At 43.6% G+C, this 26,488-nt stretch overlaps 1 protein-coding gene across 1 annotated transcript; it reads right to left on the reverse strand.

The window, feature by feature from the left end:
- Positions 1-571: 571 nt before the first annotated feature.
- Positions 572-25,172, reverse strand: LOC309552476 (asialoglycoprotein receptor 1-like; the record flags this gene model as incomplete). The annotated part of the gene is made up of 10 exons (XM_082253445.1): positions 24,996-25,172; positions 24,604-24,694; positions 24,122-24,235; positions 23,475-23,570; positions 23,319-23,375; positions 19,412-19,483; positions 8,688-8,762; positions 6,657-6,808; positions 925-1,031; positions 572-710 (listed from the first exon to the last, which is right to left on the reverse strand). Exons 2-10 carry the CDS (start codon positions 24,689-24,691, stop codon positions 572-574), a joined length of 900 nt encoding a protein of 299 aa, XP_082109571.1. The 5' UTR covers positions 24,692-24,694; positions 24,996-25,172.
- Between the last annotated feature and the right edge of the window lie 1,316 nt (positions 25,173-26,488).

Genomic DNA, 26,488 nt, shown 5'->3' on the forward strand with positions numbered 1-26,488 from the left:
AGCGCAGAGGTGATCAAATACCACCAAAAGAAAGCTCTGTTTGTGGGAAAAAAGGACGTAAATTTCGTTTGGGTACGGCGTTGCATGACCGCGCAATCGTCAGTTAAATTCGCACAGTGCCGAATCACAAAAAGTGGCCTGGACATAAAGCAGGAAAATCCTGCGGTGGTAAAGTGGTTAACATTGGTATCAAGGGAAATCTTGGTCAGCTTGGCATGGCACTGCTCACAAACTATAAGTGACAGGGACAAAAAAGCATGAAAATCCTCCGGTCCTAAAGTGATTAAAGTTATTACTATGGGCGGTCACTGGAGGGCAGTGGGTGGCAGTTTTGAGAGTGTCTCTCCATCCTCGCTTTTTGTTTGACCGACCTAGTTGGTAGATAAGTGAGGTTTAGTTGATTCATGACTTGAAGGCTGGAGATGGGTTGTAGACATTTTGAGGAGGCACTACAAGCCCAAGAATTTCCAACTGGATAAACTTTCCTCTGGTAGTGGATACTCCATCACTGAAGTATGGTGAAGGAGAGATGAGGAGATATCAGGAGATGTCTGATGGTCATCATTGCTGCTCACCATCTCTTCTTCTCACAGACGTAGCGGTAACTATAGGAGCAGGGGAAATTGTGCCAGTTCTCTCCATTTTTCAGAAAACCACAAATGCTACTGTAACGTGAATGCCAGGTTATAGGCTGACCTTCTCCCCAGAACCTGAAGGAAAAAAAAAAACATTAGTGACCGGGCCAGCACTGATATTAATCAGAACTGATGGCAAAGCCTAGATGGCCAAAGCAGGACCAGGTGACCATTAAAGCCTGAAAGTATTTTAGGTAAGAGGTCCAACATCTGCACATAAAAAAGGACGTTAACATTTTATTTGTTTCTATTGAAGGTAATGTAAGAAGGAAGAAGTAAGACTTCTTACTTTGGAGATCTCTCATAAGATGTGCCGTCCACCCACTTCCAGATTTTTTCCTCCTCTGAAAGACCGATCCACAAACTCTGTGACTGTGAAATGTTACGTAGAAAATTCTATAGAAAAACAAAAACTGTCACTACATATTATTTTATACAATCACCAGAAGAGCTTACACTCTAATGTCCTCACCACAGTCACACACTATTATTATTATACATTTATACAGCTCTGACATATACCGCAGTGCTGTACAAAGATCACTGAGCCAATCACATCAGTCTCTGTACCAGAGGAGCTTACACTCTAATGTCCCTCCCCCACAGTCACATCACTCTCTGTACCAGAGGAGCTTACACTCTAATGTCCCCTCCCCCACAGTCACATCAGTCTCTGTACCACAGGAGCTTACACTCTAATGTCCCTTCCCCACAGTCACATCAGTCTCTGTACCAGAGGAGCTTACACTCTAATGTCCCCCCCACAGTCACACACTATTATTATACATTTATATAGCTCCATATACCCCAGTGCTGTACAGAGATCACTGAGCCAGTCACATCAGTCTCTGTACCAGAGGAACTTACACTCTAATGTCCCCTCCCCCACAGTCACATTAGTCTCTGTACCAGAGGAGCTTACACTCTAATGTCCCCTCCCCCACAGTCACATTAGTCTCTGTACCAGAGGAGCTTACACTCTAATGTCCCCTCCTCCACAGTCACATCAGTCTCTGTACCAGAGGAGCTTACACTCTAATGTCCCCTCCTCCACAGTCACATCAGTCTCTGTACCAGAGGAGCTTACACTCTAATGTCCCCTCCCCCACAGTCACATTAGTCTCTGTACCAGAGGAGCTTACACTCTAATGTCCCCTCCTCCACAGTCACATCAGTCTCTGTACCAGAGGAGCTTACACTCTAATGTCCCCTCCCCCACAGTCACATTAGTCTCTGTACCAGAGGAGCTTACACTCTAATGTCCCCTCCTCCACAGTCACATCAGTCTCTGTACCACAGGAGCTTACACTCTAATGTCCCCTCCCCCACAGTCACATCAGTCTCTGTACCAGAGGAGCTTACACTCTAATGTCCCCCCCACAGTCACACACTATTATTATACATTTATATAGCTCCATATACCCCAGTGCTGTACAGAGATCACTGAGCCAGTCACATCAGTCTCTGTACCAGAGGAACTTACACTCTAATGTCCCCTCCCCCACAGTCACATTAGTCTCTGTACCAGAGGAGCTTACACTCTAATGTCCCCTCCCCCACAGTCACATTAGTCTCTGTACCAGAGGAGCTTACACTCTAATGTCCCCTCCTCCACAGTCACATCAGTCTCTGTACCAGAGGAGCTTACACTCTAATGTCCCCTCCTCCACAGTCACATCAGTCTCTGTACCAGAGGAGCTTACACTCTAATGTCCCCTCCCCCACAGTCACATTAGTCTCTGTACCAGAGGAGCTTACACTCTAATGTCCCCTCCTCCACAGTCACATCAGTCTCTGTACCAGAGGAGCTTACACTCTAATGTCCCCTCCCCCCACAGTCACATCAGTCTCTGTAGCAGAGGAGCTTACACTCTAATGTCCCCCCCCAGTCATATCAGTCTCTGTACCAGAGGAGCTTACACTCTAATGTCCCCTCCCCCACAGTCACATCAGTCGCTGTACCAGAGGAGCTTACACTCTAATGTCCCCCCCCCCCAGTCATATCAGTCTCTGTACCAGAGGAGCTTACACTCTAATGTCCCCTCCCCCACAGTCACATCAGTCTCTGTACCAGAGGAGCTTACACTCTAATGTCCCCCTCCCCCACAGTCACATCAGTCTCTGTACCAGAGGAGCTTACACTCTAATGTCCCCCCACAGTCACATCAGTCTCCGTACCAGAGGAGCTTACACTCTAATGTCCCCTCCCCCACAGTCACATCAGTCTCCGTACCAGAGGAGCTTACACTCTAATGGCCCCCCCCCCCCCCAGTCATATCAGTCTCTGTACCAGAGGAGCTTACACTCTAATGTCCCCTCCCCCACAGTCACATCAGTCTCTGTACCAGAGGAGCTTACACTCTAATGTCCCCCTCCCCCACAGTCACATCAGTCTCTGTACCAGAGGAGCTTACACTCTAATGTCCCCCCACAGTCACATCAGTCTCCGTACCAGAGGAGCTTACACTCTAATGTCCCCTCCCCCACAGTCACATCAGTCTCCGTACCAGAGGAGCTTACACTCTAATGTCCCCCCACAGTCACACAGCAGACACACCCAGCATTTATTAGGGTATGGTGTGTAAACTGGCCATCAAGAGAAGACAACACACTTGTTTATGCGCCCACAGCTCAATAAATGGGGGAAGCAGATATAATATATACTATAAAGAATCTAAAAAGAGTAGAGACACATTTATAAAATGGTGACAGGTGCTCTTCATATGGCTTTTATGTGTGTGGATGGGTGTTCTTCTCTCTGCAGGAATCCATGCCAAGTTAAGGATGTAGGAGGAGGTTCCTTAGATGAAGCCTTGGGCTAAGAGAGAATATTATTGGTCAAAAGGGAGGACAGTCAGTGTGCCTGTATGAGCAAAGTCACCAGTCAGCAAGAATTGAGGATTTCATTGATTCATTTCCTGTATAAAAGTCCATCAGTAATTTAGATCCACAAAGGATCCTTTACAAAGGCGCAAAGCGAGCTGTCCCGGCTCACAGAAGAATAATCCTTTTACATTGGAATGGAATACAATCCCGTATCTGTAATTCTTCAGTCTCTAGGGTGGTCTCAGCTTTAGCTTTATATCAGAGGACATGATGGCACCTTTCATATTTTCCTTTGTACCTACCCATGGCAGGGACAGATTTCTACAAAGCCAGCATAGACCATGGTGTTGGCCTGGACTGCCAGAGATGGTACATGGTCCCCACAAATGTTACAATAGTCTCATACAACTGTGTGTAATAAAATCATTTTCTGGTTGCCTTGCACAGTATGCGTGGGCTTGTGTTGGTGGAAAGTGTACAGCGAAATGATAGATCACCCATTCTGGGTCTGTACATCTGCAATCTAACTGCCATTAGGTTGTAGATTGCAGCTGGATTGTCTAGGATTGTTAGTGTGATGCTGGAGTAAGTTAGCTGGGGACTGAGGCCATTGTGCCAGGAAGTTACTACAGTATGTGTCACTGAGGACAGCACTGTGCACTCCCTCTTTAATTCTAGAAGGGGTATATGATATGATAAATGAGGACTCTCTGACACACCTGCTGAAGGGGAGTATTCTGTCACCTTCTAGGAAGGATTTTTAGGGTACTGGGGTTAAGTTGCCCCAGGAAGCCTTCAGATTATCTATCTATCTGCTGCAACTGACCCATACTGACTCATGTTGAAGAACTGGCAGAGCCCAATGAATGGGATTTCTGGACTTCTGTGAAGATTGAGTTACCCTGCCTCAGTTGTGTAGTATCTCTGTTAGCCTCTCGCATGTGATTATTAGAGATGAACTTTGACTCAAACATTGGTTGTTCCCCCATTCGTCAAATGGCAAACAAATGGGCCTCTTTGTGGGAACTTCGAGTTCCCACATCCATATTGCACTGCTCATTGGCAATGCATTATTCCACTTATAAATCACCTGCTGGCCAAGGGAATAGAAGCCACAACCATCTCAATTGCAAGCCTGGTATTCTACCACCTACACCACCGTCAAGCCTGCTTAGCATGAACACACTCTCCCTGCCTAACTAACGTTTATCTCACCCACTGTGTGTAGGGTGAGATAGAAGTTAGTTAGTTAGGCAGGGAGAGTGTATTCAGCCTAAGCAGGCTTGACGGTGGCGTAGGTGGGTAGAATACCAGGTTTGCAATTGCGAGGTTGTGGGTTTGAATCCCTTGGCAAGTGAGTGATTTAAAAGTGGAATTCTATAGTTAATAACACATTGGTGGCAGGGAGAGAGAATTTTGCTTTTCACAGTTTGTTAAGATCAGATAGTGCAGTGTATACCACAAAGTTGTTGGGGAGCTCGTGACGTCAGATCCCTATAAAAGAGCAGTCAAACTCAAACAGCTCATTAGCGCGGGAAGCGTCCGAAGAGGCAGGAGCTTCTTTTTTTTTTTTTATATATTTTTTGGGCGGGCGATATCCATTCACATGGGGGGGTGGGATCTGGGGGCCCCCTTGTTGAAGGGGGCTTCCAGATTCTGATAAGCCCTCCCCAGCAGACCCCCACAACCACAGCCCAGTGTTGTGGGGAAGAGACCCCTGTCCCCATTAACATGGAGGCAAGGTGCTTTGGGGTGGGGAGGCCCCACCCCCCATGTTGAGGGCATGTGGCCTGGTATGTCCAGGAGGGGGGGGGCGCTCACTCGCCACCACCCCCATCCTGGCCAGCCAGGCTGTGTGCTCGGATAAGGGTCTGGTATGGATTTTAGAGGGAACCCCACGCCGTTTTTTTTTTTTTTTTTTTTAATTTTGGCTGTTTTTTTCATTTTTTTAACTGTATTGCTGGGACCTGACAATACATTACAGCCACGAGCAAGTTTGAATTACATTTTTTCCTTTGGAAATATCAGTATTGCTGCAGCAGGCTCTATACATCGTACAAATGCACCACTTTACAGGCACATTAAGGGGGCCCCCCCAGGCACGATATTTAAAGGAATTTTTCATTTTTATTGTTTCACTTTAAGCATTATTAAAATCACTGCTCCTGTAAAAACGATAGTTTTAAAACATTTTTTTTTGCATTGATTCATGTCCCCCAGGGCAGTACCCAGGTCCCCATACACCTTTTTGGGCCAATAACATGCATTTAAGCCTTTAAAATTAGGACTTTTGATTTTTCATGTTCGTGTCCCATAGACTTTAATGGAGTTTGCATGTTCGCTAGAACATTTCCCCTGTTCGAGATGTTCTGGTGCGAACCAGGGGGTGTTCGGCTCATCACCAGTGATTATTTACATGTGCTCCTCACCAGTTAAAGGCCGTCAACACCTTATTACACATCCACAATCATAGTTTCCAAATCTGCCTTACTTATTCCAAACATTAACATTTAGCTTACCCAAAAAAACAGTAAAGAGAGCCAAGTGAGGTAATCCGCAGCAACCAACCAGACTGCTTGTGATTGCAGACCTCCCTGTGCCATGAGCGCTCTCCTCAATGGACTAGTTTATCAAGGGACACCATAAATATCTATAAGGCGTAAGCAGTAATATATGACATTTTGTTGGGCTTAGGTGGGTTTTAAGTCTGTGAATCACTGGGGTTGATTTACTGAAAACAAGCAGGTCATTCATTTTGCAAAAGAAGTTGCACTTTGGAAGGAAATTTTCCCCAGAGCTTGCTGAATGTGGTGAAGTACTTTGCACAGAATACCAACCTAATCACAAGCAGGGGAAATTAAAACAAAGATATGATTAAATGTAGGATATTCAGCAGAGCTTCACCTCATACTGTAAGCTCTGGGGCAAATTCCCTTACAAAGTTCAACTTCCCCTGCAAAGTAAACCATTTATTTGTCTTTGGTAAATCAACCCTACTAACTCTAGGACAAGTATGAAGATCTGAGCATCTAAGTTTCTCAGTTTAGTTATCTGTATGCTTGTTTCGGGTCAGCGACAATGTAGCCAAACTATTGTGTTAGTGGTTAGCATTTACAGGGGAGGGTCAACAACAATGGCCGCCACCACGTGACGGGTCTAATTAAAGGAACCCCACCTACAGCTTGTTATCCTCACCATTTCATCCAGGCCTTTAATGACCACCAGGTGACCCTTCTTATCCTCACAGTGTTTCTTGGCGTAATCCCACGGCCGTGCGTTCCGGGAAAAGAAGTAGCAGTTTAGGCCATAGTGTGTCCATTCCGAATCGCACAATGGATCAGTGGTGCCTGGGAAGGAGAGAGAGAAAAAGTGAAAAAGTGGAGGAGAAAAATAGAGAAAGAAAGGGAGGAGAGAGGAAAGGAAGAGAGATAAGGGGGAAGAAAAAGAAGGGGAAGGAAGGGGGGAGAGAGAGAGAAAGAACAGGAGAAAAAGAAGTGAGAGAGAAGGAGGGGGGAGAGGTGAGACTCATATTCATTTGTCTCAGCAGCCTATTTTAATTAACAGAAAATCAGGTAAGGTCTTGTTATGTTGGACACTAGCGGGTGGGGTTTCCTCCAGGGTTTTGTACAGGAAGTCAGGGATCGAGTAATAATTGTGAAAAATTGTGTGCCTTAGAAGGTTCTGGAAAATGAAGATATAGAGTAGTGTTGGGCGAACGGTTCGGGCTGAGCAAAAGATCCTCCCAAACACCCAAACTTGCGGTCCTTGGCAGGATGTTTGCCTGCCGAGTGCTCCAAAATGCACTGCATCCTAAGCCCTAATTGGGCAAAGCTTTGCCCAGTCAGGGCACAGTGAAAGCTGGTTGTTAGGGGAAGCTGGCCGTCGCGTCCTTAACAACTGATGAGTCATCAGCTGTCAATGGGCTTCCACACTGACAGCTGAATAAAAAAAAAAAAAAACATTGTCAGCAATATAAAAAAGTGGGGGAAAAAACGCCCCCCCCAAAAATCCATACCAGACCCTTATCCCCCCCCTCCTGAACCATACTAGGCTTCATGCCCTTAACATGAGGGGGGTGCTCTGGGGCAGGGGGCTCTGCCTCCCCACTCCATGTTAATGGGGACAATAGCCTCTTTCGCATAACCCTGGGCTGTGATTGTGGGGGTCTGCAGGCAGGGGGCTTATCAGAATCTGCAAGCCCCCTTTAACAAGATCCTACCCCCCATGTGAATGAATATGGGGTTCATTGTACCCTGTTTTTTTTCCGATTTTTCTATTGCCGGCAATGGTATTGTATTGCCGGCAATTTAAATGTCATTTTTCTTTTCTTTATAAATGTCAGTTTTGCTGCAGCAGGTTCTACTGTATACATGGTACAGATGCACTACTTAACAGGCAGACTAAGGGGACCCACCCCCCAAGCCAATATAAAAAAGTGGGGAAAAAAAACGCGCCTTCCCCCAAAATCCAGACCAGACCCTTACCCCCCCCCCTCCTGAACCATACTAGGCTACATGCCCTTAACATAAGGGGGGTGCTCTGGGGCAGGGGGGCTCTGCCTCCCCACTCCATGTTAATGGGGACAAGGGCCTCTTCTGCACAACCCTGGGCTGTGATTGTGGGGGTCTGCAGGCAGGGGGCTTATCAGAATCAGCAAGCCCCCTTTAACAAGATCCCGACCCCCATGTGAATGAATATGGGGTTCATTGTACCCTGTTTTTTTTCCGATTTTTCTATTTCCTGCAATAGTATTGTATTGCCGGCAATTTAAATGTAATTTTTCTTTTCTTTATAAATGTCAGTTTTGCTGCAGCAGGTTCTATACATGGTACAGATGCACTACTTAACTGGCAGACAAAGGGGACCCCCCCCCCCCACTATATTTAAAATAATTTTTCATTTTTATTGTTTCACTTCAAGCATCATTAAATTACTGTTCCTTTATAAAATTATCCTTTTAAACATTTTTTGTTTTGCATTGATACATATCCCCCCTGGGCAGTACCTGGGCCCCCATACCCTTTTTATGGCCAATTACTTGCATACAAGCCTTCAAAATTGGGACATTTGATTTTTCATGTTCAGGTCCCTTAGACTTCAATGGGGTTCGGAGTTTGGGTCCGAACTTTTTCTATATTCGGGGAGTTCTGGTGCGAGCCAAACCGGGGGTGTTCGGCCCATCTCTAGTGTGGAGTATAAGTGATCGCTAAAATAGGAAAAACCTACCATTGTTGTTGCGGAGTTCATCTGCTAGTTTCCCCACTGCGGTCAAAATCCTCTGATTGTCACTGGAAAGAGAACCTGTAATATGAAGAATGCAAAGATCATTATGACTCCTGTCTTCATTAGTAGAGAACAAACAAGAAAGGAATACTAGAAGTATCTCCCAGTCTCTGGGCTCCTTGTGAGGGACCTTTAACTCCATCATTAAAGGCCATCTGTGGTTGGGAAAAGTTTAGATTTTCAGCTTGGGATAATGGATGCAGGGGAAGTTTCCATTCCCCTCAACATCTGAATTGGATGGGTCTAATCTGTAAATAGTCATTTATGAACTGTATGATTTTCTGTAAACTCATATCAATATAATCTCATATTCAGAAGAATCAAAAAAACTTTCAGATTCATCTGATTTCATGACCGATTTGCTCTTTATTATTGCTGATGACAAAGTGGGGAGAGATGTCCCCAACAGGGACACATAGCAATGTAAATCGCCCAGTGGAGGTCCTGCCCCTCCCTGGCCCTCTCCTGTTGCTGTTTGCCTCCCTGTTGGAAAAAAAAAAAAAAACTTGTTTCCTGGAAGAACTCCCCCCACTGGGAGGCGCTGGGATAGAAAACATGCTGAGAATCTAATCATGCCTGACTCCATCCAAAAAATGGAAAGTGTTGGTAGAAGTCAGGCTTCCAAGGTAGATTGCATTGGGTTGAAGAACATTTACAGTATATCTCCAGTTTTCATGAAACGTTCCAATATCTTGTAGAAAGCCTTCCATGAAGAATGGTGTATATCATGACCATAAAGTTTGGGCAACTCTGCATTCATGCCTATGGTTTAGGATGGTCAGGTGTTTACAACTTTGGCCATATATATATATATATATTTCTTTCCACTTTTATACTGTATGCTGTTCACACATGTTTTTTGTATGCTAAACAGTTATACCAGCCTACCAGCCTTTCTCAACCTTTTTTAACATGAAGGAACCCTTGCAAACACTTTTTGGCTCCAGGGAACCCGTGTTAAAAATGATTAAATGAACAGCTTGTGGTACATTCATGTGATGGTCAGTGGGAAGAAATGCTCCTTACCAGTGACGTAACTAGAGCCTTCCCTCCAGGCCCTGTGGTGGAATGCATGTATGACCTTTGTAACCCTGGTAGTTCTGTCACTGGTGTCAGTAATTTTTTATTTTAAATTATATTTTGCAATTTTCAAGTAGACCCGTTAGGGGGCTTTGGTGAGATATCAGGGGTCCTTAACAGACCTCTGAGCTTCCACCTTTGAGACAGAGAAAGGAGATTGAGGAGATAGCCCTCAATTCCCTTCTCTGCAGCCTCAGCTGCACAGAATGAATGGACAGGAATAGCTCCTGTTCCTGTTTATTCACAAACTGAAGCATAGTAACACAGCTTACTATGTTTCAGTTATGAATGTACAGAGTCAGTGATCAGTACAGATCACCGACTCTCCATTCAGAAAAGGAAGGGGCCGGTAAATGACACATTTACCGGCCCCTTCCCCACTCTCCATCTTGACAGATCCCCCGCAGCAGCCAGCGGAAGAGGGGAGTGGAGAACCTGGCAGAGCTGCAGGGGGATATGAAGGGGGCCGGGAAAGACCACAGGGGGGCTGGAGAGCACACGGGGGTGGGGGTTAGCAGCAGCAGGAAGCTGGATAGGAAGAGCAGTGGGGGCAGCTATATATAGTGGAATCAATCTCTCCATTTTCCTCCTGCAGCTGCTGAATGCCGAATCTCCTCCTCTCCCTCATGCAGGTGATCAGTGCATACAGGAGGAAAATTAAGAGATTTATTCCTATATATGCAGTCGTCTCTGCCGCTTCTCCTTTAAAAGCATACAAGGGGGCCTTGCAATTGAACAGACAAGGACTCACTGCTCAAGGTGGTGTAATTGCCTGATGACTCACACAGGTGCATGCCCCGGCTCGCCTCCGTGAAAACTTGATAAAAGAAAAGGAATTGGCAGCACTCCAGGTTGAGTCAAAATCCAGATTTATTGACTGGACATTCAAATATGACAATCGTGACGATTGTCATATTTGGATGTCCAGTCAATAAATCTGGATTTTGACTCAACCTGGAGTGCTGCCAATTCCTTTTCTTATACAAGGGGGCCGCCAGGTCACTCTGCAGCATGGAGCCGATTTGCGATTACGACACCTGTAGGAATGTCCATGCTCCTTACATATTCGGTCTAGGGGAAGAATCCTCCCTTTCAGATAGCTAAAAAGATGATTGGTGTCAGTGGTTACTGACTCTGGATAAAGCTTAGCGGGCGTGGCTTGGCGCGCAGCGTGGATGGCTGCCTAAGAGCGGAGCTCCGGACCCGAAGCGGCTCCTTAACACATTCTGCGGCTACACTTGAACTGCTATCTGCCGAATATGGGCAGAATTCTCAAACCGAACACCCAGGGCAAAAATCTGAGGAATTCCAGGACCTCAAGCGGCAAGGTGATCGCTGAAATCTTCAGGACCAAGGCGCTGACCAAGAAGAACATCCCAGGATCCAAGATGGCGAGGAGGCTGTCACAGGAGGTGGAGGAGGACTTTGAAACAGAATCGCTAGCAGCTTCAGAGGACACAGTAAGTGACATGCCAGCTACTGACAGACAATTAACCTACAACGACATGACTGCCATAGCAGCCGACATAAAAGGCTCATTTGCTGCTGCAATAACTGACCTGAAGGCGGACATTGTCAGTCTCAAAGAACAAATGGCAGGGGTAGAAAAGGCGGGCAGACACAGAGACAAGGCTATAGACAGACTGGAGGCCATCACAAACACCCACTCTAACCACCTAATTGAAATGAACAGACATCTGGAAGACCTTGATAATTGTGGAAGAAGGAATAACATCAGAGTGAGGGGTCTTCCAGAGTCTGTTGGTGGCAATGATATACGCCCTGCCTTAGCCTCTATATTCAACAATCTTTTGGATAGACCACAGGAGTCCCCCATAGAGATGGACAGGGCTCACAGAGCCTTAAGGCAGAAACCTGCAGACACATTGCCACCCAGAGATGTGATATGCTGCCTAACGAATCACACCCTAAAAGAGGAAATTCTGGCAAAAGCCAGACAGAGCGATCAAATTATGTTTAATGAAACTCAAATTCTACTGTTTCAAGATTTGTCACCCATTACTCTTAAAAACAGGAGAGCTGTTAGACCGATCCTAGAGGCGATGAAAAACAGAAATATCCCTTATAGATGGAAATACCCTTTCGCTGTCCAGGCTACTTATCGTGGCAAACAATTCTATCTGCGTACCCCCGGGGATTTACCATCTTTCTGCGCTAATCTACAGCTAGATCACATTGATCTCCCAGAGTGGTATGCAGAATTCCTTTTACCAGCCTCACCTAATGACCGCATGTCCCGAGAGGGCTCGCCTTCCACTTACAGGTCTCCCTCCACTAAAGAAGGAAGAAAGATGAAGACCAAAAAATCCCACTTACAATCTCCTTCACCTCCAAAAACCCCAAAAACCCCAAGGTCCAGAAATTACATCTGAGATGTCGATTGATCTTACCTGGAATCGTTGACCACCATATGATTCTGTTTTTAAGTTTCTCCCAGGGAATTTCTGACTTTCCCCAGCAGAGGGCAATCTTGGACATGCTTTGCATATAATCTCTGCAGAAGATGTCTAACTGAAATAACTACCAAGCATGTTAGCAATGTGCACGTTCTCTTTACAGCTATCAGTGGACATGTAAGAAAACTCTTGGTTTTCCTATTTAGCAGGATTTTAGCGGAATGACTGTAATGAAGGAACTAAAGGCAGATGATATTAAGCAAACACCTGGAATACTGGCTGAATAGAGTTTGACAGCGCTGATTTCCTTCAGCCCCTATATGTGCATTTTCAATAATCTACACAGGATAGATAAAGCAATTGAAGACTGCAGCTTAATTATTGATGGGCATATAGACCACGGGTTATTCCCCTGGTATTCAACACGGGTTTTCCAGCGGACAGTGTTTAATTACATGATGTTGCTCTTCCTCCCACACAACCTGAATTTAGATGGGTTATATTTGATAAGCTCTCATGTTCCCTCATTCTTAATATGCAATTTCTGTTTTTATTTTTTTTTTTTTTTTTTTTTTTTTTTTGGATTTCCTTGAGGCGAACTCTCAAAGGACCCTACCTGGGTATATGCTGCATATGGGTTCAAGGAGGAGGTAGGCTGTAAGGTGAACGGACACCATAGGATGATACCATCAGCTTTACCAATGAAGACCACTATGAGGTATTGAATACTAGTCTAAAGTTATATGAACGCCGATACACACTATACTATATGTATGCAAGATACAGCAGTATTCTGAACTTTTGCTTTGGACTTTCCTAAAGTATAAGCTCCTCCTGTGATATTCTGATAGTTTAACGAGTGCTACTCATGTCCACGGACCCTTCTCCCCTCCCCTTTTTTTTTTTTTTTTTTTTTTTTTTTTTTCCCTGGGGAATCTCATTCAAGGTTTGAATTTATGGTGATCCTGTTGTGAATTGAACTTGTTACGGTTTATTTTTCATTTCCGCAGAACGCATTTGAATGTATTTGATATGATAAATTTCACAAAGGAGCCGTCTTCCTGTGGTTCGGGATACTTGTCTTTAATCACAGGAACCTCGGATATCACAGGTGACGCTCACCTGCGCTCCTTCCACTTTACCCAAAAGGCTGCTACTGTAGTTGATACCTCCTACATTTTCTCAGAATTTGCAGCCTATTACATTAGTTGACGAGGAGAATAATTCCCTAGTCAACCGGTACTGACTTTGTCTTTTCTCTATTTCCCATCTTTCTCTCTTTACTTTTATTCTTTCCTTCCCTACACCTATTTCCCCCCCCCCTCCTCACCCTTACAAATCTTGCAAAAGATGGCCTTCTCACACTTGGGAAAACAACCCACGATAGTATCACATAATGCAAATGGACTCAACATACCCGAAAAAAGAAGGAAATTGCTAAACGAACTTAAAAAAAGTAAAGCACTATTTGTTTTCATACAGGAAACACATTTTAAAGGGAACGAAACACCAAAACTAACAGACAGACACTTTAATAAGATTTACACTGCTTCAAACCCACATGCAAAAACGAAGGGAGTCGCCATTTTGATCAGTAAAAATGCACCTTTTACTGTAGATAAACATTATGCTGATCCAGAGGGTAGATATATCTTTCTAGCCGGCTCTCTAAATGGACGCCCATTGACCTTAGCCAACGCCTACTTTCCAAATAAAGCACACGTATCTTTCTGTACTAAGCTCATTGATGACTTAAAACATTTTGCTGTGGGGTGCGTTGTCCTGGGTGGGGACTTTAATATCCCATTGGACCCACTTCAGGACTCCTCCACGGGCAAATCGAGTTTGACATATGGGAAGATCAAAAAAATTAAGACCCTACTGAGATCTTTGACCCTTGTGGATACCTGGCGCTCTCTACATCCCTCAGAAAAAGATTTCACACACTTTTCCGCACCACACAATAAATACGCGCGGATTGATCTCCTCTTTGTCTCACAAAGAGATCTCCCAGACCTATTAGATGCCAGGATTGGTGTCGCTGCCCTATCTGATCACGCCCCTGTCTCGATTACGTTAGCAACTGACAAAATTAGTAAACCAACATTTAATTGGAGATTAAACCCCTCACTTTTAATTGACCCAATAATTAAGGAGAAAATTTCCGAATCCATTAAGAATTACTTTATAGAAAATTCCACACAAGATGTCTCACCAATAACTATATGGGAAGCACATAAAAGTGTCATAAGGGGAGAGTTTATTAAATACGGAGCTAGGAAGAAAAAAGATAAAGAGAAACAAATAAACAACCTCATGGCCAAAATCTCAAGTCTAGAAGCCCAACACAAAATTTCGCTAGCTAAATCTCTCATGCAGGAGTTGACAGACACAAGAAAAGAGTTGACAGATATTCTCAATAACAAAACCAAAAGAGCCTTATACTTCAATAGGGCAATTTACTATGAGCATGGGGATAAGGGGGGCAAGTTTCTTGCCAGAGCCCTCAAAGATTTGCAATCTGCGTCCCACATCTCGTGCCTGAGAGACAAGCGGAACAATAAAATACATGACTCTAGGTTCATTGCGGAAACTTTCCGCACCTTCTATGAGAATCTATATAATCTACCTCCACAAACACGTCCTGCTGACATGCAGGGATCAAGACCCTTACTCATTAACCAATATATTAAACAAAGTGGTCTCCCAAATTTATCAGAAACAGACATTATTAACCTTGAAAAAGATATTTCCATTGAAGAGGTGCAACAGGCTATTAGCTCCATGAGAAGCGGCAAAAGTCCAGGTCCTGATGGACTAACTTCGCATTATTTCAAGACTTTTGAGGCAATTTTGATTAATCCCTTAACAAAAGCCTTGAACACCCTCTCCAAAAATGACAAACCATCCCCTGAATTCCTTACGGCGCATATTACAGTGATCCCCAAGAAAGATAAGGACCCAACTTTGTGTGCTAACTATAGACCCATCTCCCTTCTCAATCTGGACGTCAAGTTGCTTGCCAAGATTTTAGCAAACAGGCTCAGACCTCTGCTGCACCTAGTAATTGGACCAGAACAAGTGGGCTTTATGCCAGGTCGAGAAGCCAGAGACAACATTATAAAATCACTAAATTTGATTCATGAAGCTCGCAAACATAGATTGGAAGGATTGATTCTGTCAACAGATGCCGAAAAGGCCTTTGACAGGGTGGCCTGGGATTATCTTCAGGCCACTTGTCGTCATTTGGGGTTAGGCTCCAACATGATGGGATGGATCGGAGCTCTTTACGAGGATCCCATTGCCAAGGTGAAAGTTAACAATACTCTCTCCACACCCCTCCATCTGAGAAATGGCACTAGACAGGGATGTCCCCTCTCGCCAATACTCTTTATTTTGGCACTAGAACCACTAATAAGGCATGTCAACACAGATCCGGCGATTCATGGCTTCCAGATTGGGAACAGAGATTTTAAGATATCCGCCTACGCAGATGATTTATTATTTTACATCACCCAACCACACATCTCCATACCGAACCTAAATTTGAAATTTCAGACTTTTAGATATTTATCTAATTTTAAGATAAATCATTCAAAATCAGAAGCGCTTGATGTTTCCCTATCCCCAGGCATAAAGGATTTGACCCAACGCAATTGCCCCTATAAATGGGAAACTAAATCACTCACATACCTAGGAATACAGCTAACTCCCAAAATCGAAAATCTTTTTGAGGCGAATTTTATCCCTCTTCTAAGAAACATAAAGAAGGACCTACGTAACTGGAATAATAAGCATTTCTTACTGGTTTGGAAGAGCAGCGATCCTGAAAATGGTCATTCTACCTAGGCTTCTCTATTTGTTTCACGCACTCCCGATTAAAATACCTACTGCCTTCTTTCGCAACCTTCTCTCTGTACAGAGACAATTTGTCTGGGCTCTTAGGAAACCCAGAATTAAGCTAAAATTCTTGCAGTTACCTAAAATTAAAGGAGGAATGGGGTTGCCCGATTTCATTAAATATCACCAGGCATCACATATAACCAGGGTAATTGACTGGCATTGCCACTCCCATCACAAAGACTGGGTTGAACTCGAGATAGGCCTTTCAAGATACCCAGTGCACCATTTAATTTGGACAGATCCCTCTAATTATCCGCCCGATGTCAGGAATCACCCCCTGATTTCAGCCACATTATCGATTTTTAATAAAGTAGCATCAAAATACCAATTGATCACCAGTCCTGGTCCCATGACACCAATTACTGGCAACCCGGATTTCCCACCGGGAATGGACTTTAAACCACCCCCAGTAGACTCACAACAGAGGAATGCTCCACTGAGAGTGAAAGACTGCTTGTTAAACTCGAGATTGTTATCTATGAAAGAATTTAACGAAATTAAACCTCAGGGCTACACAATTTCCCACTGGAATTACATACAGTTGCATAACTTTGTTCGGAATCACAAGCGCAAGTTCCTTTTTTCTAGGCCAATATCTGCTTTCGAGAAAATTTGCGGGGACCGTAAATCTTGCAGTAAAACCACATCACAAGCTTATAAATGGATCTCCCAAGCCCCTAACCAAGCGATAGATGACTATAAAAAAGTTTGGGAGAGAGATTTAAATTGCTCCTTTACAGAAAAGACCTGGGAGAAAGCCTGTGTGTTCACGCACAAATGCTCTCTAAGCACTAAGATTCAAGAGACCTCATTCAAAATTATGACACAATGGTATTTGACACCAGTCAAAATAAAGACATGGTCCCCGCAGAGTTCTGACAAATGCTGGAGGTGCCTAAAGGAAAAAGGGACTTTTGTTCATATTTGGTGGTCATGCACAAAAATACACACATTCTGGAAACAGATTGTTCATCTGATAAAAATGATAACAGACACATCTATGGTGTTAGATGCTGCAACTTGCCTGCTACACGTAAACACTCTCTCTTACAAGAATTACAAGAACTCCTTAGTTAGACACTTGTTGAATGCGGCAAAGGCCGTCATACCTCTTTTTTGGAACTCTCAACACACCCCATCAACTAAAGACTGGGCAAACAAAGTTAAAATGCTCTTTGAAATGGAAGAAATCGTCGCTATTAAGAAGGAAAACAGCTTAACCTTTCACGAACTTTGGAGACCTTGGACTATGTTCACTTTGTCCTCCAATTACACTAAATTTATCACCCGGTAATCGGCCAATCTCTAGTCAGTCAGGTTTGACTAATATGTCTTGAGACCATTTTCCTAAATTTTATTTATTTATTTTTTTTTATGTGACCTACACCCCCTCCCCCCCCCTTCCTCCCCCCTCTATATTTCCTACTTTATTTCTTTCCTTTCTTTCTTTTTCTATTCACTTTTCTATGGGCCGCAGGCCCTTGGTGTGGACACTGGTCCATACCCCCTTGTTTGGAACTTGTTTTCGCTGATTTACATCTAAGTCTAATTGGTTGCACATTTGTTTGCCTGATGTATGTTCAATGACTACTTGATGTATCTCATTATTGTTACACTGCGCTTTACTTGTTAAACCAATAACTGTTTTCATTGTATTTTCAATTAACTTCAATAAAGCACTTTATTGGAAAAAAAAAAAAAAAAAAAAAGCTTAGGGTTCCTTGAAATGCTGGTTGAGAAACTGAACATTCTGCTTCTAAGCTGTTCCTTTCCAGGTTGTACCATCGTTACAACTTAGCTATTTGAGTTTTGAGACAATAGACCAGTCATGGATGGGGGTGGGTTGGGGGAGGTTTGGGCTGTCTCCCTCCCACATGTTCCCCCATCCATCCATTAGCAGCCATGTGCTCCCAGTGTGGAGACACTAAATTAGGAAGTGTTAGGACTGCAGATAAAACAGGGTGCCGTGTAGTGGCTCTGCAGCTTACATATGCCTGTTCTTTATATCATGAGACAGGTCTACTTGGTTGGTGACAGACTGGAGGGTGAATACATCAGACTGGGGGCTGGCTGACTTCCGTGCACCTCTTATAATCCTTCAACCTCATTTTTTTCTGATACTGGGATGGAGACGCCGGGCACTACCTGCTGGGGTCTCACTTAAAGTCCCACCTAGCCTACTGTGTTTTTGAGAAACTGAACATTGACCTCGGTGATCTCCAAGAGGTGGCTTTTCTAGAGGATATTTTAGCATCTAAAAAGGGTCAGAGGAGGAAAACTCAAGAATCTTGGTGTAAGCATTGGCAATGACCACTGGAATAAAATAAAGTGTTCATCAGTTGGGATCCCTGTATCTGATGTCTGAAAAGAGAGACGCTCATGTGAAGATGAATATTCAGTATGATTGATAAGCGGAACCTGGAATTAGGTTCTACAAAGTAGACCCGTGCACCCAGAAACTAAGAATTGCTTGGTCAGAGAGGGCAAAAGCCACCCTCCCTGGGTGCTTTCAAAAACGAAAAAAAAAAAAAAAATGGGATGGAGGATAGTTGAGACGTTATGAATGAATGACACATGTTGGCCTTTAATAAGAATAATATAAATCCTGAACTTTCATTGCTATACAGTTATTGATAACACCTGAACATGTTCAGTCTCCAATCAGATCGATACTAATTAATACAATACATGCTACAAATGTCCAGACACACCCAAATGTCAACACAACCCATTGTGACGGTACTCACCATCACTGATAGTGAAAGACTGATACTTAATGGTTTGGATTGCTTTAAATGGGTTCTGTGTTTCCTTTTGATAATGTGTATTGAACTTCAATGTCAGAGACAGGTTCTCCCTATTGTTTGTGTATTGAGGTGAGACGTGTATTCTATCCGTTCCATTGTTAAATGTTAATGAACTCACATATTGTTCTGTCGAGATGGCTAGATGATCAGTTCAGGTTAATTCTATTTCTGTATATGACTTAATCTGCATATGATAATGTAATCAGGCAACCCTGACCTGTGTGTGGTAATCTGATCGGGGGGGATGTGCTCATGTGTGTATAAATTGAGTGTTAAACTGTTCAATAGAGGAGGAGATTCCAGTACAAGCTAAGTTGTCAGCTAGCTTTGTATGGGGGTAGCTGGGAAAATCTGAGATCTATGTTCAGGACTGGGAGGAAGTCGTATACTGACGGAAGTCCACAAGTACAGTGTGGGTTGAGGTTCCGTTTCACCCATTATTCTTACAGGGCACACTTACCTGTGATTTCATCAGACAGAAAAAGATTCACCACCGACTTAATATTCGTCACTTTGGTTGCTACGCCATGTTCTGCGGAAACAGGAAATCAGTCTTTAGTCCACTAAACTTTATACATGTTCATCTTCTCAGGTGTTTCTGCTGCACACGTAAACCATTAAAGAGGAGCCATATACAGATTATTTCCTTCTCCTCATCTCCATGACATGGGGGGGGGGGTGTTCTGTAGTCTGCCAGGCAAAATGGGACTGGAATGACAACATTGCTTGGGGTTTCAGGGCAGCAGAGTCACTGTGCTATCAGCTCCCTATGGTTAGGAGCTCATTGAATTTTAAGGAGACCAGCAGGTTAACTGATACCTAGACATATACTTTAATTATACGTTGACTTCAGTAATCTCCAGAGTGTGCACAACTGGCTTCTATGCTTTCATACCCAGATTACTTCCCCAATTCTACTGTGGCCTGGAAGAACATTTATATGAAAATATATGAGTTGTATGCACATTTCTGTTATCCCCAATAGGCTGAATGTATCTGGGGTTAGTTCAAGCAGGGTTTGCTTGAACTAACCAATAGTGAACCAATAGGCAAACAATAGTGAATCCCAAACCCCATTGAAGTCAATTGAAGGCAAAAGCTAAAAACCAGTATTGGTCATTTTCTAAGATTATTGGCAAATGGCATGGAGAGGAGGCGGGGGGTGCACTGCCCTGGGGAAAACGGGCTAAAACAAAAAATGCAAATTCCATTTAACGGGGGATCAGCAATTTTAATAATATATAAAGGTCAAATATTGGATGTTCAAAATGTTCTTAAATAACATGCCTGGGGGTGCCCTGACCCTGCCTGTGAAGTGACTCATCTGAATGCCAGTGGTCCTCAACCCTGTCCTACAGGGCCCACTAACAGGCCAGATTTTCAAGATAACTGAAATGCATCCCAGGCGATATCATTTGCTGCTCAGTGATTGCAGTACTCTAGTCTGCGTCTCCCCAAGGTAATACCTAAAATCTGGCCTGTTATTGGGCAGTTCCCAACCTCTTTCATTTTGTAAAGAAAGTGGCCAGAAATTCTATTTATCTATATCAGACCCTTATCTGGACTTCGGAGTTTAATAAGAATTCTCAGGGGAAACCTCATGCGATAGACAAGAACAAAAAGCATAACCCATACCAGACTTGTATCCTAGCATGCAGCTTAACTTGCCAGGATGGGGGGGGTGTGTGCCCCACCAATCCTGAACCATATTAGGCCACATGCGTTCAACATGGGAGGTACCTTGGCAATGCACCTTGGCTCCATGTGTATAGGAGAAGGACCTCTTCTCAACAACCCTGGCCCGGTGTTTGCAGGAGGCTGCTAGTGGAATCTGGATGCTCCCTTTCACAATAAGTGGGCCACCAGATACAGCTCCCCCTATGTGAATGAGTAAAGGGTATGTACCCCTACTCGTTCACAAAAAAAGGAAACAACTTAACCACTTGATGACCGGGCCATAGCTGAATGATGGCTACAGCATGGTCAGGTTATTCTCGGCGGGCGTACTATGATGTCCTCCCAGAATCACGCTTCTCACATGCCCCCTGGGGCCTTCAAAATTGTGATAGGTCGTTAGGAAATTATATGTGTCATTTATGCTTCTAGAACACCTGGAGGTGCTACTTGGATGTTGGGCCTCTGTATGTGGCCAGGCTGTGTAAAAGTCTCACACATGTGGTATCGCCATACTCAGGAGGAGTAGCAGAATGTATTTTGGGGTGTAGTTGCAAGTATGCCTATACTGTGTGTGAGAAATAACTTGGTAATATGACAATTTTGTGAAAAAAGAAAAAAAAAAACTTAATTTTGCAAAGAATTGTGGGGAAAAAGATGACAACTTAAAAAAACTCACCATGCCTCTTACTAAATACCTTGGAATGTCTACTTTCAAAAAAGTGGTCATTTGGTGGGGTATTTGTACTTTCCTGGCTCGTTAGGGTCTCAAGAAATGAGATCGTCAGTACATCAGGTGTGATCAATTTTCAATGATTGGCACTATAGCTTGTAGACTCTATAACCTTAACAAAGACCAAAAAAATATATGCTTATTTGGGTTATTGTTACCAAAGATATGTAGCAGTATAACTTTTGGCCAAAATTTATGAAGAAAAATTACTAAATTTGCAAAATTTTAAAACCAAAACGAAGAAAAATGCATTTTTTTTACAAATGTTTTGGTATTTTTTCATTTATAGCGCAAAAAATAAAAAAACAAATGATGATTAAATACCACCAAAAGAAAGCTCAATTTGTGTGAAAAAACTACATAAATTCCATATGGGTACAGTGTTGCATGACTGAGTAATTGTCATTCAAAATGTGAGAGCACTGAAAGCTGAAAATCGGTCTGGTTAGGAAGGGGGTTTAAGTGCCCAGTGGGTAAGTGGTTAACAAGACTTACAAAAAAAAAAAAATCAATGATGTCATTCAACAATGCACATCCATTTCAATCACAGTGAACAATGTCGGCCAATCCACTGACAGACAAAAAATTATGCTAAAATGATCTGCCCCATCATTCACACGCACCAATGTGGGAGGTTAATCCACCACTGCTAAAGGAACACTTATCAACCCCTGGAGAAGCCATAGGGTTCTACAGAACCCTGGATGAGAATGTTTGAGGGGTGTCCAAACTATGGCCCTCCAGCTGTTCAGGAGCTACAATTCCCATCATGCCTAGTCCTGTCTGTGAATGTCAGAGATTTACAATGCCTCATGGGACGTGTAGTTCCACAACAGCTGGAGGGCCGTAGTTTTTGGACACCCTTTGCAGTGCTGTATTTTGGCCTAGGCCAACAAGGCCCAGGCCTAGGGCGGCACTTTGCAGGGGGGGGGCAGCAAAAAAGCTGCCCCCCCTCTACCTGAGACTCTATTGGCCACTGGTTGCTAGAGCTGCCTCTCTCACCCCCCTCTCTCTCATCCCCCTCTCTCTCTCTCATCCCTCTCTCTCTCTCATCCCCCCTCTCTCTCATCCCCCCTCTCTCTCATCCCCCCTCTCTCATCCCCCCTCTCTCATCCCCCCTCTCTCTCATCCCCCCTCTCTCTCTCATCCCCCCTCTCTCTCTCTCATCCCCCCTCTCTCTCTCTCATCCCCCTCTCTCAACCAACTCTCTCTCACCCCCTCTCTCTCTCTCTCATCACCCCTCTCTCTCTCATCCCCCCTCTCTCTATCACACCCCTCTCTCTATCACACCCCTCTCTCTATCACACTTTTATCCCCCCTCTCTCTCTCACCCTTCTCTCTTTCATCCCCTCCTCTCTCCCCCCTCTCTCTCTCATCCCCCCTCTCTCTCTCTCATCCCCCCTCTCTCTCTCTCTCTCCCTCCCTCACCCAGCCCCCTCTCTCTCTCTCCCTCACCCTTCTCTCTCTGCCAACCCCTCTCACCCCCCCTCTCGTGATCTCAGGGGCTCATGCTGGGACTTGTAGTCCTTCGATTTTGGAGGGAGTCACCTCCGTTAAAAAAGGAGTGGGACAAATTTACATGGGGGGGGGGGGGGGCAGGGCGCCCAATTTTAGTCATGCCTAGGGCAGCACAAAACCAAAATACACCACTGCACCCCTGGTATAGACAATGGATCACTCAGCCTCCAGAAATAGTAAATCGACAAAGAAAATCCTTGAATTGCAGGTCTGTCATTGGTTGATTTGGTGCTCAGGAGAAGATAAAGAGACCACAGAGAATGCTCATGTTTAGTGCATGGGGCCCTGTTGGTCTTTGCATCTCCTCCATGACCTGAGGATCTCAACAGACAGCACTTTTTGTGGAGTCAACTGCCCATTGTATACATGAAAGTTATCACTGCCCAGGTAGATCACAGGGTGCAGCTTATGCTCTGCAGACCTCCAAAACCCCAAAACCTACTATTGAAGTCCTTCATGAAGCTTTCAAAGTCAGTCAGTTGCTCCATCATCCCTGAATCTGGAAAAGGAGAACATTCACAGGTTGAAAAGACTAGAACCCCACAATACCCCATTGTAACCCCCCCCCCCCCCCATAGAACCCAAAGTCCCAACTTACTATCCACATATAGTTGGTCCACTCTGGAGTGCACCTCAATACTCATATTCCTCAGCTTCACCTCCAGGCTGCGCTCCGTCTCACCCACCCCCTGACCTGCCAGATAAAAAGTAGGATTAGGGCGTTGTCACTCTATAACAGAAGATGTTTGAAGGAAAACCTTTGTGGCAATATCACTAAGGATTGTTTTAACCAGCATTGGACAACAGAAATACTACAGACATCCAAAAATGTGTCCTATGCCTGTCCTTGTGTCCCTCTGTCATTTCCCCCTTGCATTTGCTGACAAATCGGGAGATAGAGAGATACAAAGTAACATTGTTTATAAACATTGATCAGACAGGAGATAGAGAGATACAAAGTAACATTGTTGATAAACATTGATCAGACGGGAGATAGAGAGATACAAAGTAACATTGTTTATATACATTGATCAGATGGGATATATATACAAAGTAACAATTTTGAGTCTATTTGTGAATATCCTTGCAATTCTTTGTATGGAAATCATCATTTTGGTGTCTTTTTTAAACAGGACGATTTCTGTTCTTTAAACAATACTTTTTATCTACAGTAATAATATTTTTTGAACTCTCACTAATATTGCTGATCTGTAACAATGTGATGGGAAGGCGGAGGGAACTCACGTGTGATGGTGACGATGAGGATGATGAGGATGAAGATGAGTCCAGTGCAGAGCGCTGACAGGGCACAGATGAGGGCGGGGGAGGGGGATGGGACCCCTCTGTTCATCATGATTGCTGATAACAGAACAAATCAATTACCATTCAATGCAAAATCTGTACAACTAATATTGTATTACCAATCACACCAATCACATATCAACCAATCATAGGACAAAGCAGGAATACCGATCAATCACATCTCTTCTTATTCTGTATGTATGGACTCTGCACAGTACTACTTCTCCTGTCCTGTATGCCAGGTGTAATTCTCGGTATCTGTTCTTATTCTGTATGTATGGACTCTGCACAGTACCACTTCTCCTGTCCTGTATGCCGGGTGTAATTCTCAGTATCTGTTCTTATTCTGTATGTATGGACTCTGCACAGTACCACTTCTCCTGTCCTGTATGCCGGGTGTAATTCTCGGTATATGGTTTTCATACCTTGACGTATCCGGTTGGTTACTCCAGCTTCATTAGATGGTTTTGTGTCCTCCTGAAGAGTTTGGAAATCCTGATATTCCACAGACATGATCTGAATATGGAGGATAGGATAGGATGGATGGATGGATAGATAGATAGATAGATAGATAGATAGATAGATAGATAGATAGATAGATAGATAGATAGATAGATAGATAGATGGATGGATGGATGGATGGATGGATGGATGGATGGATGGATGGATGGATGGATAGATAGATAGATAGATAGATAGATAGATAGATAGATAGATAGATAGATAGATAGATAGATAGATAGATAGATAGATAGATAATACACAGTATATATATATATAGATGATAGATAGTGTAGATGATGGATTCTTCTCTCACCTCGTAGTGTTGGGTTATGGTGATAGAAGAAGTTTCTCCTCTGATTTTCTTTCCTCCGTATTATTTCTCCTCCCTCAATAATTTCCAGGGAAACATTTCATCATCCTGGAGGCCACATGACTGATAATATTTCTGTGATCATTCCTAATCACACCCGGAAGATGTCTCTTCTAAATACACAAGAAGAATAGTTACACGGCTTGACCACTGTGAGTCATGTTGGGCCACCAAGAAGGTGTCCACCATAACACCGGTCTGACACCGGGCACAGGATGTGAGTTTTCTAATCAATTCCGAGCCAATAGCAAGGCTCCAAATGAGTCGGCGCCCAAACTTCAGGTGTGTCCATCAAACAAAAAATGTTTGATGATAAAAAAATAATAATTTTGTTTTCCAAGCACAAATCAAAAGCTTCAACAATTAAATTGGAATAAGAATTAATATGAGAATAAAAGCTCAGACAAAGACAAAGATGGAGACAGAGATAGATTTGTGCCCTTAATAATAATAACGGGGGGGGGGGGGGGCATTATTCTTCATCCAGTGCTGACCAAATTAATATTCTTGATCTATCCATCAAGGAGGGAGTAGAAGGTCTGTCAACTATTACTTATTTTTAGGAAAATGACAGAAACTTCTATCTGGATCATTCAAGTTGGCATCATCCTTTATGTTTAAAAGCAATTCCGAAAGGCCAATTTTTCCAGAAATTGGTAAAAAAAAATATTGGACAGTTGTTTTTTTTCTTTTTTTTTCAACTTTAACTTTTAATTGGTTTTAGTCAAGTACAGAAAATGATCCATAGTACATACAATTCACAGCAAATTAAGGTACATCATGCAATTAAAATTTTCACATTGTAACATAGAGGATTACCCTTTTGGGTTCAAAGATGGTTAATACAATGGTCAGTGCACAATAAGAGATTATTAGTACCCTGTAGGTCTTGTTGCCTGTAGGGCTGCTAAGTAGGGATGATCGAACGGTTCGGGTCAACCATCGGTTCGACCCGAACATTGACTGTTCGAAATTCGGCCAAATTTCGAACTTTTTGCTGAAAAAGTTCGGAATTCGGCAACCAGAACCGACCAAAATGCAATGGGACAGGAAATGGGCTTTAAAAGCCCGTGATTGGACCAGAAACATCTGTAAAAGCCAATTGAGGGGGCAGGAGAATGCTAGGAATGTGATTGGAGTGACTAGGGGGTCCAGAGGCCAATCAGTAGTGAATACGCCCCCCAGTATATAACATAGCCCCACCAAATCTCTAGCATTGCATACAGGGGGAAGCATTTCTGTTACTCCTGCTTCAAAAGTGTAATTTAGCAATTATTAGTGTGAGGAAAGGGATATCTAGTGTAGTTAGGGTACTATTTTCCACTATAGTTAGATTTAATAATCTAGTTTCTGTAGGGAAAGTGTTAAGTGTCAGTGGACCGTAGTGTAGTGTAGGGTTAACTGACTCTGACTGCTATGGCAGGGTGACCAAACCC

Source organism: Pelophylax lessonae (genome assembly GCF_965119305.1).
Source record: "Pelophylax lessonae genome assembly, chromosome: 4".
Taxonomy (NCBI): Eukaryota; Metazoa; Chordata; class Amphibia; order Anura; family Ranidae; genus Pelophylax; species Pelophylax lessonae.